This window comes from Syngnathus leptorhynchus, chromosome 19, assembly GCF_054491065.1.
Source record: "Syngnathus leptorhynchus isolate UIUO chromosome 19, UIUO_Slep, whole genome shotgun sequence".
Taxonomy (NCBI): domain Eukaryota; kingdom Metazoa; phylum Chordata; class Actinopteri; order Syngnathiformes; family Syngnathidae; genus Syngnathus; species Syngnathus leptorhynchus.
In genome coordinates, this window is record NC_141213.1 from 3717398 (window position 1) to 3736452 (window position 19055).

The 19055-nt window shown below is 40.4% G+C and overlaps 1 protein-coding gene across 3 annotated transcripts in view; it reads left to right on the forward strand.

Annotated features, from left to right (window-relative positions):
- The window catches only part of LOC147041697 (partitioning defective 3 homolog), a 126125-nt gene extending 107278 nt beyond the window's left edge, over positions 1-18847 (forward strand). For 2 of the 3 annotated variants that reach the window (XM_085938543.1, XM_085938545.1), the window contains 3 exons: positions 11032-11152; positions 13781-13908; positions 16769-18847. In XM_085938543.1, the coding sequence (XP_085794669.1) occupies positions 11032-11152; positions 13781-13908; positions 16769-17132 (613 nt within the window). In that variant the 3' untranslated portion in view covers positions 17133-18847. The remainder of the gene's footprint in view (positions 1-11031; positions 11153-13780; positions 13909-16768) is intronic. The other variant, XM_085938544.1, reaches the window with a different exon arrangement.
- The last annotated feature ends 208 nt before the right edge of the window (positions 18848-19055 follow it).

Consider the following 19055-nt stretch of genomic DNA (forward strand, 5'->3'; position numbering starts at 1 on the left):
GGTTTGAATAGCTTCAGCCAATAGGCTGTTGTTTTTAAAAAGTAGATTTCTCTCAGAGAAAATGCACTTTTCATACGACATCATAGAGAGAAGATTAAAGTTACGATTCCCAACTACCACACTAAATAAAACACGACACTCAGCAGCCATTTTAATTGTTTTATATTCCTCACCAGTTATTCCTCAACAACTCTCACGCAGGCTTCATTTTCATTTTAATGACTGTCTGAAAGAACATTAGCACCTGGAGATACCATCTTTCCCTTGCTTTGATTTTTAAGTTAACGGTTGTTATTGTTCCTCTCATCTCTGTAATGAAAATGTTTTTCAAGTGAAGCCGATCTTGTTAAAAGATGTCAATTTATATTTCCGAAGGGCGAATCAGGAATGAAATGTCATAAACCAGATCACTGCTAGACATAATTATCAAAACGTAATTATTGGCCAGACTAAGACTTCTTTCAGTTCATATTAGATCCCAGAAAAGGATGATAACCAGATCAACCAGGAGAATGACTCCCACCTGCTGCACATCTTCTCCAAACAAGCTGACATATGGCTTTTCCAAAACGTGAGCTGCCAAGTCGTATTTCCTTCATTGCAAAAGTCAAAAGTCACACACCAAACCCCCTCTAATGGCTTAATTAATGCAATTTTCTCATTTCTTTTCCAAAATCCTTTCCGTGTCACTTCTCACAGAGGGGGACCTTTGACTGGCCCCAATCCTATCACCACCTTTAATATGTTGAGACTCAACATGTGTCACTTTCACTGCTGTGTTTTTTTCCACAAACTCTTTAGATGAATGTCAATTCAAAGGAGTGCATATGTCAGAAGAAATTATGGAATCATGTGTTGCTTTGGAGAAAAGCCAGAAGTTGTCTTGTTTGCGCAAACCCGCATTTTTTTTCCTTGTGGTTTTGCAAAAACTTTCTCCGCGATAACGTTGTAGAAACTATGTGGCTTGCCGCTCACTGAATTAGAACGAAATCAGAACTTTCACAAGCATAACGATGAAGAAGTACATGCAGTGGTTACGTTTGGCTGCTCATAATCATTTGAACAAAAATCTCAAATTTATTATAAAATATTCCCACGGAAACCGTAGCAGAGCATGTTTGCTTCAATGTACTTGAGTACAAGCTGTTGCATTTAACTCCTCCATGACGTTTCTATGGGAACGCTCTTCTTGTTTTTCTAACAAGGTATTTTTGTCCGCTGTGTGAAATGTTCTCAGCATATTGCGACATGTTTGGAGAGTCAAAGGGAAAAGAAACATTATGTCCCCAGGATTAGAGCGAGATGTTGTGTGATCATGGTTTTAGCAATTAATCCTACATATTACACCGATATCGGTGAAAGCGTGTATATAAATGTGTATCACTGCACCAAACAATTTCCACTTGTTCGCACACCCAAGTCTAATACGCCGTGACATCAAAGTGCCCGAATGTGTATTCTCACACACATTAAGAAGTTGGCTCATGTTCTTTCACAGTCCAGAGTGGCTTCATAGCTGTTATTTAATGGTCATTTTGTTGTCAGCTATAACATGACGTTACCCAGGGGTAAGATAGCACACTTTTGGCTGCACAAAACCAAGGATAAGTCTTGAATTGCCGCTACAATTTGAGCTATCAAATCATGATGGTCGGGGTAAGATTGCTTTTCCTTCTTACGTTGGTTTATATTACTTGGGCCTGTACACTTGGATTTATCTCTTTAGAGAGCCCATTTATGCACCTTTTTCCTCCATTTTTTCTTTAACAATGTTCACCGGGTATCGAAACGGAACTGTACGTTTTTCAGTACCATGAGGTCATTTTATTTCCCCTCTGTAAATTGAATTGAACTTTATTTATTTATTTATTTATTTATTTATTTATTTATTTATTTATTTGGGTCAATCTGGGCAAGACACGGTCCTGGGCCAAGAGGGCTTTCTCTTGTCCTTGTTGCTAATGATCGTCTTTGATGGCCACCGTGCCTTTTTACCACATTCTACTTCCATTGATTCCCCCTGCCTATTTTCTCACTGTAATGGATGGCGTTGTCCCTCCCTCTCCGCTGTTATTACAAATAATTGCGAATCAATATGCACTTAAGGGCCCGCATCGGAATAATATTTTAACACATAATTTATTTTCATCTATGTTGAGTAGTCCCACCCTTTTACAGGAGTCAGCAGTGACCACAACGCTTGCCATCCCAGTCGATCAATTGATGCAATGAGCTAAATATTGTAACCTGTTTTTTGGGGGGTTAAAATTGCATTTTTTTTCCTCCCAAACTGAATTTTTGTACTTGATCTTGCTAGGTTGTATGTTTGTGAGTGCACGTGTGTTTTTCCCACTAGATGCCAAGCAAAGGGTCATTATAAAAATTCAAACATGTCCCCAGAGCCTTGCAAGATTTGTGGTAATGCTTAAATTTTTGACCAACCTCCCTAAGTTTTTTTTAGATTTTCCATAATATCCACATAGTCGCTGACGTAGCTGAGGTCAAAGGTTAAATCAGTCCATGTTCCGTATCACCTCTCAACCCGGTCTAATGTCAAAGCAAGATCACTTATAGATTTGAAAGGATATCCGTTTCGAGATGCCCAAGGCAATGTGGGTCAAAGGTCACCCGTGTACATGTGTTTTGTCAGCACGATTTGTCAATGGCAATTTTCATCAATTAGAGATCCGCTCACTCTCAGGAGTGCACCATACATATTTTTTTTCAGATTTACATTCCAATTGCTAGCACAGATTGATTGGCTCAATCATATATGGTTGTGTTCTTCCAAAGCAAATCTGTCCAACCAGGATCTTGCATTGTGAACTGGAACAGATCATGTTGTTCCCCTTCCAGATAATTGTCCCCATTGGAATTGTTTGAGATTACGTGAGGATATATGGGGAAATACTGTGTGTGTTTCGTCAACCTCATTGATTTATCTAATTTATTCAAAAGTGTGTCTCGATTCATATTGTGGATAAAATCAAAATATATCTAGGTCGAATGGAGAGATGTTGGCAAGGTTATGAGCTGTAACAGATTTATCTCATGACGTGTCTCTCTTTAATGTTTTATAGTTTATTTTGCTGGAAGCTTGGTTCATGTTTGACAATTTCAAATGTGAACAATAATGGAGTTTTTATTTTCCGATGGCTTTAAATCTTACGAAGGAAGTCTGTCGTGACCAAAAAATCCATTTGCACCGCCTTGTCTGCATGCTGTTACCTGAACAACGCTGAGCTAATGAACTCTGCAGAGTGGCAGGGTGGCACTTCCCTTATCTGTCTCTTTTTATTTCTACCTTTTTTATTCACACCATTTGCATGATGCACCTTCCAGCAGCGGCTTTGTTCCACGACGAAAGGGGGGCAGATTGCTCGGACCTAATCCTCAACCCCACTCTAATCAAACCTGCCGTTCCCTGCTTTGCATTTGAACATTGGCTATGTGATGGAGGAAAGAAAGGCCAGATAGAGGCATTTAAATATAAGTGCCGGCAGGCTAATCTCTTCAAATCCAACCGACAATGTTCAGTCACTTTGCTTCGTGGCGTGTTGTTTTCTCAAAGTCATTCTTTTCCATACTGCTCAAACTTAAATAGATTTTTTTTTCTGCAAAAAGTGACAGTTAACTCCAATCTCAGCACCAGAATTGCATCAGTTATAGGCTGTAGATATTTTTTTTTTGACAAAATGGAGAACAGGACAGTCTGAGACTTTTTTTTCTTACTTTTTCTCCAATCATGACTCATAACTCATGATATTTATCTCACTGTTACCATAACAAGATCCAAAAACGATAAGTGGGATTATTTCTTTGGGCAAAAATATGATGCAACAACACACACATATACACACTTTTTTTTTCCATTCTATGCTTCTTGAGCCCCGAAGCAATGCGACACAATAAAATACAGTTTTCCAAAATGATCAGAGCACCCTAAAGCTCGTGTGACATTCAGTCTGGATAAAAATCTTTGGGGTGGAATCAGCTACATCCCCAGCAGTCTCAGCATTACACCATAGGGAGGAAAAGCAATAAAAGTACAGCGATAAGATGATCTGATGAGGGAGACATTTCTGGCACAAATGATGATGCTAGTATTATTTTTTTTTTTTAATGCTCGCAACAACCTTTTTGTGTGACAGCTTCGTTATAAGGCTGCAGAAGCCGACTTTACACCATTTAATATTTATGTGCATCTAAAGAATTGTTTAGTAAATGTTTTTCCTATTTTCATTTTTGGGCATTGAGGAAATGCATACATATTTTTTTGTTTTGTTTAGAATTAGAACACAACAGAGAGAGCCTCTATTACAGTAATGTCATTTTGACAACATGAGACTTACCGCTTAGTGGTCTGCTATTGTGTTGGACCTCCCTTCACAGTATACGCCCCGAGTAATTCAGTGGACCCCCCACCCCACCCTCATCCTGGAGACAGAGTTGGCCCGGGTAATTGGGATAATAATTATTGCTGCATTTACTGCCAGCTGGGTGCCTGAGAAGGTCAGGGAACGGCGTGAGGACAGCCTTATCTCCATGTTCTTACTGGCTTCCATATGACAAGTGACAATAGGAGCAAGCTTTGGCCGTGAACAGAGCAGCATGGCACGGGCCTACCTTCCGTAGACAAAACACAACAAGCACAGTGCGAGCATCAAAAGTGCCACATTGGCTTACTGGCAGAGTGAATGGATGCACTGCAGCTCGTCAGAGTGCTCTGGCAATAAAGCCAAATGGAGATGGAAGGGAGAAAGGAACAAAAGCGGTGGAGCAAATGGAAAACTGCTATTGAAATTAAAGGGGGGGGGGGGTGTAATCATGAAAAAGGGCCCCTTTCCACACTTAGAAGTTAAAATCATGAACTTGTTGCTTTTAAATCCTTGTGCAGTCTGAATGACATCAATAACAAAGGCATTTGTAATTTATGAAGAGGACTTTGACCTCACTATTCAAATTCTACTTTTATGCCTTAGCCTGGTAAAGGCTCAATGAAAAGATAGCAGTAAGAGGTTGAAAGTCCACTTTTCTTTTGCAGCCATTCCGTCATTCTCATTCAACTTGCCCCCTCCGACCTCACCCCTGGGTTACCATGGCACCGAACCCTGATGTCGCAAAGCTCCCTTTTCTTCATAAATCAGATTTTTACTATGCTTTTAAAGTGTATCTTGTGACAACTCTATTTTATTCCATTAACTTGGAGCGCTTTCAGTGGCCCATGTCTCAGGAAAAGAATGCAACAGTTTCCGCTTGCGTCTTTTTATGCACAGGCGTGAGAACAAGCTTCTGGGAAAGAAAAAAAAAATGGTGGGAGTCTCTTGCATGTATCTTGCCATCCCTTTTTTCTTGCTCTTATCTAACTTAAAAGATCTCTGGCATCAATCATTTTTTATGACAACACGTTAGGAAAACTCCAAATGTGAATCAGCTACTTTCTCCCTCTGCTTGCACTTTTTACATATAGCTTAATTAGATTAAAAGGAAACTTGGCAACATTCATCGTGATGTTTCTTACAGTTTCAAATCAGTGTCTCCATCCAGCCTGACCATAATCAGAGCTGGGCCACCAAGACCATAGATAACATGGGTGACAGGCTTTGCAATTGGCATTGCAATAAAAGCCTTATATTGACATACACAGCGAACCATCTCATCTTAATGGACCTTGATTTGTGTCCTTTCCCAAATTGTTCCCACAAAGTTGGCAGCAAAGTGCTACAGCTAAAAACCTGTGTCCACGAGTACGAGGGACTCCGACTGTCATGACAGTAATGATGACCACATTTTTTTGTTCCTCTGCGGGCCTTTTCATCCAAGGAGATGAGCACGGTTCCGTACTTCATTATGGAAGAATTTCCTCTTGAAAGGACACAGCTATAGCATGTGGCAAGGTCTCATTACGACCATCACTTGCACATAATCTTTGCCCACTTACATCCAAGACAAAAGAAGCTTACTTGTCTGGACCGGGCCTGTTTCACGTTGGTATTCAAATCCAACTCAGGAAATGAATCATAAATTGTCTGTAAAGAAATTGCCATCTCAAGCCATTAGCGTTTGACTTTGCAAAGACCGCCATTACTGATATAACCAATGGAGAGCGTTTGACTGGGTGAAGAAATTGCCAATTTATGTTCCACAAGCTTGAAAAGCTCCCTTTTATGAAATGTTGTAATGGCTTAGAGAAAATGCTGATTTATGCAAAGGAAAATAGAACCTGCCATGGATAAAATGACCAGATTTGACTTGGGAACACTAAAGTGAAGAAAAACATCAAAAGGGTAGGCCACACACACTCAAGTAAAATCATGTCCACATATTTAAGCTCTTAATAAAAAAAAGACGTTAATCGGTTATATCGACCATTTTTGTTGGATGTTAAAATATATTTGCTGACTTTTGGTCATGTGATGTGTTCTGTTGTTTTGTTATTATAGGTTCTGTAAAGCGCTTTGTTACGGTGACAGCTGTTGTGAAAATGCAATTTCAAAATAATTTGTATTGTATGCGCCCAAATTAATCTGTCATCTGTGTACTTTTTTTTTCATCTCTCTCCAGCACAAAAACTCAAGCCCGATTTTATCCTACCAAATTTAAGGTGGCTTTGCTACTCTCGGCATGGGTGTCATACCGCATTTCGGGGAATTAACACTGTGTGAACGTCAGCCAATTGGCAACTCCTATTTACTGCTACCAGCTGTGTTTTCTTCTCTTAACACATCTACTTTCTTTCTTTTTTGCCCCCCTCACATTAATCTTTCCAAGATCACAGAGTATGGCATGAGTTAAGATTTGTCATATCGTGCAAACAGGCCTTGGAAGCCTGATGAAGCTGTTCTTCGAGAATATTTCCACTGTGACGGACGATGCCATCATAGAGCTGTTTCTATTTGGTCTCTTGGTTTTGGAGACCTAATTCTGGTCTTTTGTCATCAATGTCCCTCATCTCATTTCAATTAAAGAGCATACTCAACCTCTGGTGCCACCTAACAAGGCTTGAAAGATTGTCACAGACATTACAAGGCACATTACAGTGTCTGGCTGAGTGCTTTGCTGTGTCTCATTTAAAATGGGACACCTTATTGGGTTTTTGCCCGCATGGTCTTGCCAAAGAGGGACCATGCCATGAAATGAACTGGCGACACGGAGCTTTTTTTTTTTACGGGGACAGTGAGCTGAAGCTAATTACCGAGCAGCTCATGTGACACTTCAGTTTCAAATGTGATGGGAAAATAAGTAGAAGAAACAAAAGATGGAAAATCATCTGACCACACATACACTGGTCACTTGAACTTGCGTAACATTAAAACATGACATTGATCAAAATGTGCAGTGATATTGACTGACGCTGCTCCTTATTAGCATTTTTGGTCACAAGGGAAATGATGACCAGCAGTCTTGATCATTTAAAACCGATTTGTGTGTGTGTGTTTACTTGAAGTACTTGCACAAACAGGAAGGTATTAAAGCTTTAACCGATGTCTCAGAGGCTTATGATTGATTGATGCTTGATAGAAGATGATGAATGCATATTTACATCGAAGAAAGCGCTGCGATTCCGGGGCCCTCTGTGGCTTCAGGAATTTAAGGCAGCAGTTGGGCTTCATTAAAGCAGAACGCCACCATGGCTATAGATCATCGCAGTGACAGGGCAACATTACGTCTGGTGGGGTTGATAATGATGTCATGAATGTGAGGGTCAAGGGTTGAAGGGCCATTAACATACGTTAAACTCCTCGATACCGATGGGAGATAGCATAATGGAGGTATTTATATACCTGGTGACATTGTGAGCTGTTAAAAATGCAGAAAAGTACATACGGGATGATAGTGAAAGTCACAATAGTCATAAATTAGAATGAGCAGGACAATGATGATGGATGGGAGTGAAACCGCTTCAAGCGACCGTCGGAAAGTCTTTTGAAGTTCCATTTATTCAATTGCCCTCTTCCTGTTTTAGTCTCCCCATCTGTCAGCATCTGCCAACCTCTTGAACTTTCCATTGATTATTACACAACATCGGTAGGCTATTTTGAAAATGATGCCGCCAGCCATATTTTCCCCCCTTCTGCTCATATGTCTAGGTTGCCATTATTTAAGGTCAGGAACTTTAACCTCTGGCCTCCTTCCTCTTTCCTAATTTTGTTTTTTACATGAAGGCTCCGAGACTTAATCCAGTAATGGAGGAGACAAAATAGCCCACCAATTGGTGTTGGGGCAGGCTACCCCTCCCCTCCGGCTTCCCAACTGTCCGACTCTATACCGCTATTCACCCAAGAACAGCCCCCCCCCTCCAGTCTCCGACACAAAAGCCGGGACCAGCTGTGCCGGGAGCACGGAAACCATTTTACTCCATCTTTTTAATTCTGCTTTATTACCATCAATATTTCTATGGTTTAAAGTGGCCCTGACCCGTGCTGTGCTCCGACAAGAATCCCCCTGTGCCTCTTTCTTTAATTATATATCGAAGGAACGGTGGCAATGTGTGTGTATTGGACTGCAAATACAAATGATTCTGCATTGGCTCAAGGCTCACCTGCAGAGTGTGAGTCAGTGACATTTAGAAAGGGATCAGTTCTGCATTTGCCAATGTATGGAGTTGAGTAAATGAGATACTTTGCAGTTGGAGACATTTAAGATGGAACCTCTGAGACCTTTGTGCCCTTATAATAGACGAGATACCTGCTTGTTAGCCTCTAAAGGCTGCTTTCTGTAACAGCTGCGCTGATACTCAGGTTTTGTCTGCACGGCAACAACCTGGAAAGAAAAATAAACTTCATTTGTATGACACTGTAAAAAAAAAAAAAAAAGTGTAAATTAATAAAGAATGTAAAAAATGTATTGCAGATCTAATCGTTTGTCCACCATCACGGGAGGTGTCAGGGGCTGTCAATCAACCCTCACAAAGAACTTTTATCTTTCTGCCTTTGAATTAAATGTGCGATGAAATAAAGATGAGCTAAGCCTTACATTTGATTGCAAGATTGCCACAGGGCCAAATTTAACAAGTCCATCCCATCTTCTGCCGCAACGGTGGACAAAGTGAAAAAAGATCATGCTAAAATTTTCAATCAACAGTTATCAGATAAAATTGGGTTGGAAATAAAGTTGGAAATGTGATCAAAACTTCCTTTTTTGGTTATTCTGATTAGTCTGGCCTAAACTCTGCTCATGTGACCAATATTGGATTAGCCTTTTATTAGCTAGTGTGTGTTTATGAGTCACACTGGGACTCAGCGCATAACAGAAGTGACTACTGGAGCTGCTTGCATCCTTGCTTTAAGCCCCCGTGGTGTCGGAGACATCTGCCAAATCCTCCTGGATCAAAGGATGACTATTACACTGATGGGCATCCATAGTTCAGCAGCAGCCCCCCTACCCGCCCCTAAAAAAGCTTTAGAGGGCTCATGACCTCTGTCAACAGTTCAGGTTAAAAAACACAGGTGGGATAGCATCGGGACATATGTAAATACACAGCACCTTATCACAAAGCTAGATTTGGCAACAAATACAAATGCATTTCACAACTTTTCATTTGTTTTCAAGCTTTGATGTTGTGATTTGAATGTATTGTTTGTTATTTATGAAGAAAGTGTCAGGCAGTAGAGCAAGTCCAGTCAGCCTTTTGGATCACACTGTAAAAATATGTATGTATGCATGAGTCATTTTATACATGTGACCTTTTGTCTTATGCAAAAACAAATGATTTGGATTCAACTAATGCAGGGCTCATTCAGATTTCCTTTCACCCATAACATCTGCTGATGCAAAAAAACAATTCCAGATGTATTCAGAGGAGAGGGAATTTTACAGCTGATGCATGCATAGCAGAGCTGATTAATTTCCCAAAACACGTTCGTATTTATATATTTTTTCAATACAAACTTCTGTGTGAGTGACCTTTCCATGAACCCAATTCTGCAGTCTTATGTCTAATCATGATTGGACATTTAACATTTTATTGATTAAAAATCTTTCAGATACAGTGCATTCTATTGAGATAAGAAAGGCTTTTTTTTTTTAAATGTAACGGAAATTGTCTTATGAACATATTAAAGTACAAAAATGATGTAGGAAGATATTAGTGGATGAAGCCCATTGATTTTCTAATGAGCAGCTTTTCACATAACTGAAAGCATTAGCTTCCTCTCACTCTAGTGAACCACTTAATTGCAACAACCATATAAAGTGTATGCTTTTTGCATGAAGCATAGAAAGCAAATGGAGTATAACTAACACAATTGATTTTGGTAAGACATGAAAAAACGGATAACCACGGCAGATTTCTGCAGCGTCGGTGTGCTTTTAGTGACACTTGAGCGTTCGTATGTGTTTATTCTAATCTGCATGTGTCATCAGGGTCCTCAGTGTCCAAATAAACACTCACTTCCACCTTTGACGTACCTGCTTTAGAAGACCTGTACAATAACAATACTGCAGGTCCTCAATTTACATTTCTGCGTTTTATCTCCCCGCTGATGTGAACCTTTGTTCGGATTGACTGTTTTTTTTTCTTCCTTTCTCCCACACGCTCTTGATTAACCTTTCACTTTTTTTTCACTCCACTCCACACCCTCCCCTTTCTACTTTTATCTCCCTTTCCTTCTCACCCCATCGTCTCCAGTCCCTACATCACCAGCTTCCAACCTCTATTGCAAACTTTTGTCATCCCGTTTGTACGCTTACGTGCAGGAAGGCAAGCTGCTGTTCTCAACGTAATTATGTGTTTTGTCGGGCGCTGCCTCTGTAGCTGGTGATAAAAGGGGAAGCCTGATTAAGATGAAGGAAAGGCCATTGATTCCTATTGACTGGCCTCTCAAAGGCCTTTAATGTTGGGGATGTAAATGAAGGTTTTCCACCATGTTTAATTAAAGACAGTGTGCCAAAAAAGCTGAAAAAAAGACTCTTATGCAAAACCATGTCTGTAAACCTTAATTGAGTCCCCACTTCTGGTTTCCGGACATAATCTAGTAACAATGAATGTAAATGCTATTTGGACTGAATCTAGTTTGCTTCTTCTCCCAGCAGTCAGACGGCTCCTAGCAACCATGACCGGATACAAAGACTGAGGCATGAGTTCCAGCAGGCAAAGCAGGACGATGACGTGGAGAACGATCAGCACGTGTACAGCTTGGATCACTCATGGGTGAGATTTGTTCATTTCATCACTTAGTGATAACTGCATGAACAGTTTGAGATTTCAAGGCATTTAGGGATGACATCATTTGAGGGCCATAAATAATTGGACACAAGCGGCAGGGCCAATTGAATACCTGTGACCTTTGATCCCTCAGGCTGTGGTCTGACGAGTCTACATTTTGAATACAGCTCAACACTATAAGCGCATGAATGTCAAAGTCATTGGCTTTAGTACAGCTTGTATTGAGCGATTGTCTCACACGGCAAGGATCTGTTTTTATTTTTCTTGTGGTCGTAAAAGCTTTCTGTTAGCTTTAAGAACATTCCGCCACCAGTCCCCCACCCACCCTGAAAGTACAACATTTATTTTCTCTGGATTTGTTTACATGTTAGCCCTACATGTAGGTTCAATTTGAAATTAGCTATTTTTCCCCAATCACGTTCCTGATCTCTTTCTTCCCATGCTTGCTGTCAAAGTGAGATACTATCTGTTTGTACAGCACTAAGCAGTCTCCGCATTTTTCTCTTAACGTCTGAGCTCCTAATTGCTTGCGATTGTTGACACTGTTGAGCGTACCCCCGTTATTCCGGCGGTAATAAGATACGGGGCCAGCCTTGAAGTACTGAAGTCTATTTTATTAGTCCCTTTTAATCCTACCCGGCAAGAACTCACAAAGGAAAAAGTTGTTAGAAAGATACAAGGACATCGATGTTCAATTCTGGCAATGATTAGAGGAACCCTTTAAAAAAATGTTTTAGCTTGATTCGGAATTCAAACTTTTGATCAAACACTGAGTTCTACTTCAATTTTAAACTCATGGAGGGGAGTATTGTTATGCATAAATCTTGAATTAAAATGTATCAAAAATATTTCTAAAAAAAAATTCATACTTATTTTTTTCTTTGAATTTAATCTGTAAACACAATGCCTTGTACAAACAGAATCAACTTGACTTGAAAAATCCATAACTTCTTATAGCCTGCAAATGATGCATCATCTAATGTTGATCCAGTAGTGCATCATAAAACCGCCAAGTTGCCTCTGACTCCAGTTATTTTTATTTTTCAGTCTCCCTTCCCCTGCTTAGAAAGAGGGGAATTTCCAGATGTTCACCATAAATTGCTCAGTGCTTTCCAGTGTTATGTTTCTCTTTTTCTCTCTCGGGGAAGAAATAAAATAATTACGTGCTGTTAGCATGACCACACATTCTGCAGACATATACCCACAGATAACACAGAGTGCAACATGAGAATCCCAGATACATTCTCTCTCTTTTGCCAATGTTATATAGCTATGAAAATCACCCTTGGCATTCAGCCACATGTACCAAATTCCTCAACTTTTAGTTCTGTCTTTCATACCAGTTCGATTGGGATATGTCGCAAGCCAAACCGACCTTCCATCAAGTACCAGGAAACAGTTTGTATGTTTGCATGAAATGATGCCTAGATCTTGAATCCTCGGTTTCGGTTACATTTTTAAGTACTTTAACCTCCGACAGCTGCTATCTTGGTTCCATATTTTTGATAGCTGCAAATGATTGTCATAACAACACCCCCCTAGCTCACCCTCTGTGATCACTCTTATGTTTAAACAGGTGTACCAAACCCTCTTTTACACCCGTCCGTCTCTGTTCGACACTATTGGAAAAACAAGAGGGAGCGAAATAGATTCGAGTCTGCCACAGCTACATCATGTTTCATTTTATTGGATAAAAACAAACACGGGGGTCCTCCTTGATTTGATTTCAACAAATGTCATGTTTTATATGGCACTGTATTCCAAGGCCTACCACGGAATAATTGGATTCTACTTCCTGGCCTAATGCCATTAACGTGACAGATTTTCTCTCCTGGTTATTTCTCATGCATCTCTTCTCGCATGGCGTCATCCACCTCCCAACCCTTTAAGCCAAATGGTCATGAGCTCCTCTCAAAATTGGGACCGTTTGGTGTGTCTGACTAATTTGTCCTTTTCTAATTTGAGTTTGAATCATTTCTTCTTGCACACTTCTTGTACTGTGTGAGCTATGTTGTTGCTGCAATTTTAACCATATGAGTCCAATTGGCTTCAGCTCAATTGAATGCTGAGGAAAGGACCTGCTGTTGACGTTGAGTGAAATGTAATTGCGCTGTTATTGCAGCTGTCCAAGCCATGAAAAAAAAGCAACCATTTCACAAGAACTGAAATTCTTTGCTGTCAACCTTTCCAGCTTATAACATACGTTTGGCCCGTCTACCTTTTTCAAACTACAGCTTTCGGTACCCGCTGTCTTGACATTATAAATTGAGTCCGATTAGTGAGACATTTTCATTTTTGTTTTGTTTTGACCATTAGTTTTTCTTATAAATGTTCATTTTGTTTCCTTACGCCCCACACACACTTGAAGGCGAGAAAGATGTCAGAACGGCGAGGCTGAATATTGCACCCCTGGGCTCAGATCATTAAAATGTCCCTGTCTGTCAGTGTCAGTCGAAACATTTCATAATAAGATTGAGCCTAATGAGACACCCTACTGTGGTTTGTGCTTAATCAAATTATTGTGTTCTCCTTTCAGAAGGTTTGTTAAGGGACTGCTATATCCACGTCAAACCGCTCACCTTTGTCTTTGCAATTTGTCCCTTTTGATTACAGTCTAGTAACGGGATGGAAGTACAGAGTGGGCGCCATTCGGTAACCGGTGAGTCTCAAGTCCCAAAGCAGCATCAGGAGGATGGTGGCAGTTTCCGCCAAGCTCAGAGACAATACAATTCTCTGCCACGGTAAGTCGCGTCTGAGCTGTCCTGAAGTTCGATCGGCATGGATACAGACTGGCCGGCCAATCGGGAATATCATTTTCACAAAATTCCCGATGGCCGTCTTGTCCTTTCACAAACCCGTCATCCATAATTTCCTTGACATTGGTTTGATATCAGATGTGTTCAAATCATCGTTTTAACTTTGTTTTCTTAGCTTCGCCTCTTTTTGGTGATTTTTATCCATCCGCACCAACACATCATTTTTCCAATGCCGTCTTGTTTTCATTTCCATCGCTGTCTGTGAGCAGTCACATATGGGTCGATTAAAACATGTTTCCGTCTGTGAATATGGATTGGCGGTCCACATGGACGAAGAATCAATGTGGTCTGTATAGGCCAGAGCAATCTATGCATTCCTTTCATAGGTATTATCTGCTGGCATCTCATGTGATGTGACAGTTGACTCCCGGCCTTCCCTCCCACGGTCAGTTGCTTCTCTTGGGAAAGTTCATCTGGCCAGTGATAAAAGACTGACTATGGTGGCTTTTGATATGCATTCCAACCATAATCTCCTAACACTCTTAGCGGGCACTTGTGTGAGCTCAGGCTTCATGTTAGACCATGGTAAATGCCTGACACCCCTCGATTAAAAACCATAATTCGCCTCGGTTTTGACATTTTTTAGACATTTGTTCTTCACAGGAATTCCTTTTTAAAATGGAAAGTAAAATCCCAAAAGAGCCTCCCGGAGAAAAAAAAGCCCTGGTAGCTGCATATCTGATGACAGATAGGATAAGCTCGCCGTCTGGGATGTGAGGATTGGCGGGGCACTAATGAAGGCTTGTTGTTCGACCAGGATTAGCAGAGGCAGGCAGCGGTGGGCGAGGAACAAGCGTGTTGGTCGGAAAGAGAGACTACTGATTAGCTTGAAAGAGACACAACACGCCTAACACACACATGAATGTCATTAAGATAAGATTCTTAAAAGCAGGAAGGTCAAAGCGGGCCAAGGGCTCACCAACTCAAGCAGCTCCTGCATTCCTCTGTACCATAAAGTAGACTTCAATCAAATCAACTCAGTCATTAAAATTGTATGTGTAAATAAAAATAAATAAATATATAGATTTTTTTATTTTTATTTTTTACGCACACACACACAAAATGATAGAACTGGTGCCAGTTAAATAACCAGCATGTGTGAGTCTATGCGCACGCGTTTACTTGTGTGCTTCTTGCCCTTCCCGTGAACTCGGATTTTTCCCAGCTGTTTAAAAGAAACGCCCCACAACCACAAGTTTTTTCCTGTGAACCAAGTTCCTAGCTTTGTTTAAAATCTGTCAGTCTAGTGCTAAGTCTCTCTTTTGGGTAATATATTTCCCTCCATCCACCCCCCCCCCCCCCGGTCTGTAAATTTAATCGAGTATTTTGTGACAGATTCCGGCTCGAGAGTGGAAGTGATAAGAGCGTTCCACTTATGCATCAATCATGAGTACACTCCTGTGGGACTATGCTCTTTTTGCACATCCTCACCAAAAAAATTATTTTTGAAAAAGTAAACTGTCACTCCTGAAGTGTGGATAGCTGCCTGGTGTGACAGGCACAGAGAGTTTCCAAACAAGCAGTTCCCTCATGAGTTGTGTTGGCTGCTCTTTAAGCCAAGCCGGGGTGTAAATGCATGTTGGCTCAGCCCGACAGCAAAAGTCTGATGTGGAACATGTGGTCCGGCTCGCTCGGCAGTCTGTCCTTACATCTGCCTCGCTCCATGTTGGCCTCACATGCATATGACATATAGTTAGACAAACACGGAACAAGATAAGATTGAGTTTCACATAGTCAGTGCATAAATGCATTTGCAGCTGTTTACATGTACATAAATGTAGACTTGAAAGTTTGCTTGCTCGACAAATTTCAAATTTTATGTCACACAATTGTGAATGTGAAATCTAAAGTATATGATGTGGAAACAAACTCCTCCTTGTAAACAATCTTAACCGGGATCTAATTTTTGTCTTGTCTGTTGTCAACTCGACATTTAGTCTAATCCCTTCACGGACTTTCCAAATATGTCTCCGCTCAAAATAATCTACTCCATCATCACTGACTCGGAGCAGAAGGCTCCATGGCAACTACAGCTTCTGCGACTCGGTGGTGAAAATGAGACCCCAGATGATATTTTAAATTGGTTATATTTATGGGATTCATGTAACAAGATTGTTATAAGTTATACCCAAAAAAGGATTCTGGTTGGGAGACTTTTCAAAGTTGCTTCTTTCCCTCTTCAATGTTCAAAAACCTTTTAAGGCTACAGCAGGTCAGTGAGGTGTGGATGTGTTTTTTCTTAGCAACATGACATAAGAAGCGCTGTCACCCCTCTTCCAATGCGTGTTTGCTTTAATGGATCCTAATAATGGAAAAGCAGATCTCACACTTTAGCTCAAAGACGGAGCAACCTGTCATAGCTCAGGGCCACATTTTCAAAAGGCATGCTTGAGCAAGATATGAGTTTGTGGTAATTTTTTTTTCTCAAAAGTTATAATTCAATGTGAGTCAAATTTCTGCTCTAGGGATGATAAGTATCATTTTCATTTAAAAAAAAATCTAGGCCGTCTTCTTCAAATGAATGAAAACTTTTTATCGTTGTAGAACTACTAGTTTGTACTTCAATTTGATTCCAATGTCTATACCATAATTTTTGTTGTTGGTGTTGTTGTGCCAGCATTAAATTTTTGGGAGTTGATAGTTTGGCAAAAATGAACCTTATGACATTTTAACTCATCTGGTCCATTAAGCCACGCTACGTGTACTGGAAGGAAATGATGACACATCACTCCCCCCTTCAATCTTCAGCTGTTCAGTCTTTTCACGATTAATTCTGTGTGTTTAGGCCACGTAAGAATCCCAGCACCGTGTCCCAAGACGCACGTGACAAGGCCTACACACCAACAGATGGCCTTCAGAGTGCCAAGGACAACCCACGCCTCTCTAGCAACGGCTCACATAACGGCTACCTGGGAACTTCCAACTTCAACACTCGCGTCCTCTTGGAGACTCAGGAGTTGCTGAGACAGGAGCAGAGGCGTAGAGAGCAGGGGGGGCATCAGGGTCCTTCCAGCAGTAGAGACCCCGTGCAGAATCCACCGAAATCCAAAGGTCCCTACCGACAGGACGTCCCCCCGTCTCCAACTCAGCTTGCCAAGCTCAGTCGGCTTCATCAGGGCTCAGACAAAGGGAGGCAGTTTTATTCTTGAAGCTAGCAAAGTTAGGACTGATTTTATTGAACATTCATTTAAAAAAAAAAGCGAGCAAGGAGTCCAAATGCTGTGATAAAAAGAATTTCCTTAAGTATTTATATTTTTTTGTAAAAAAATATTTTCTCATCGAGTATGTATATACAGTTAAGTGCCTTTTTCCCCAGACTAGCTTTATAATTTTTGAAATTTTGAGGAGACAATTTTGGGGATTTTTGTATAGCAACCTGAAAGACTTTGCCATTGTGGGGTAAGGTTGATATTCTTGACAGTAGTGTAACCTAAGGAGTCCCTGCTTTGTGCACCGTACATCAACTAAAAGTTGAATTTCTTTTCATCTTGCTTTACTTTCTTGATTTTCTCTTTACATTCACTCCTCAACTAAAGTGAAAAAAAAACAGCTTTAGAAGTATATTATTCCAACCCTGTGTGGCCTATCCAGGGATTCCAGCTTTCTAAATTGGGTCAGGTCAGGGTTATTAATTAATGTACCTCATTAAAAATGAATGCAGCCCTTTTGTGTTCATTTTTTGTTGTCATGTGTTGCGAGGAGCAAGAAACGGCAACCTTGCTGGCAAGGTTTCGGCCCCGGCCTTGTCCGGAACGATTGGGATGTAAGTGAAGCCTGCTGGCCCTGAGGTGTCAGAGCTGTTCCTTGCTGAATATTTTATCAGGGCGGTCACATGGGAAACATAGCAGCTCTCCAGTGGGTGGCCCTGTTCTGTCTGTTTTATCGGCTGAATACAACAGAGCTGATTTGATTTCCCCTCCAAGATTATGTCCGTTCATGGAACTCCATTTGTGCTCGTCTGTCAATAATTGGTGATTTTTTTTTTTTTTTTTTTTAATCTCATTGTCCAAGTGTGTGTTTTTCACAATTTAATGAATAATAATTTGGAGATATTGTGGGGATTTTTTTTCTTACTATGTTTTTCTAAATATTGGTAAATCTGCTTTTCACACTTTTGTATATGAATGTGCAACAATTTGTTGTTATTGTATTCATTCATTTAAAAAAAAACATTCTCATTCAATTTAATTTGAAGTCAGGGGTGGCAATTTGTCATCTATGCTTCTACAAGTCTTCCTTGACGCTTACTATGGTATTTCTGATCTTTCCTTATGTCAATACATACTTTGAACATGTTAGTCTTTGTAATAACCGCCAGTTACCAAACGCTACAATATGTCACTGAATATATCTTGGCATCCTTGCCGTATGAAGCTTTTGGCTTCAGAGTCGGAGAAAAGCAGAAGAGTAGGAGGCTAACAAGACGGGGAGCTCTGACCTTGTCAATGATTCAGTCAGAGGAGTAATCGTAAGTATTCCTCTGAGTTTTTGTTTAAAACTCAAGGTTACCATTTTCCTTGCCGCTCTCTTCATTCCATTCCTTTTTCATTTGCCTCTCAGAATGCGTGTGGTTAAATGTGAGCATGTGTTGCGTAATACATTAAGGGCTGTAAATGTACCACAATATCCTTGTATGCAAATGCTCTGTTATGTGTTTATTGTTTGCCTCTGTAATATTATTCGGGGCATGTTTTTTTTTCCCATCCAGTGCAAAATATATTGTTACTGTTCATGATCATCCGGTATTGTATTTTATTATACACACATGGTTGTATAATGTAAGCATAATCTCCTCAGTTTTATAAGAGAATACGAGTAAAAATGGACTCTCTGTTCTTTTGCGTACATGCAATAAAACATTTTTTCAAACAAAGGAATGTAGGTTTCTATATTTGGTTGGAAAAGCTAATGAGGAATACCCGCCGCTATCCACTTTAACTGCTTATCCTGTTCGGGGTCGGGGGGAGGTGAGGTTTTGTTTATCAACCATGCATACGCACAAAAGTGTTGGTAATGACCGTGTGCCAACATTCGCCCATGCATGGGAACATATGTCAATTTAAGTATTGAAA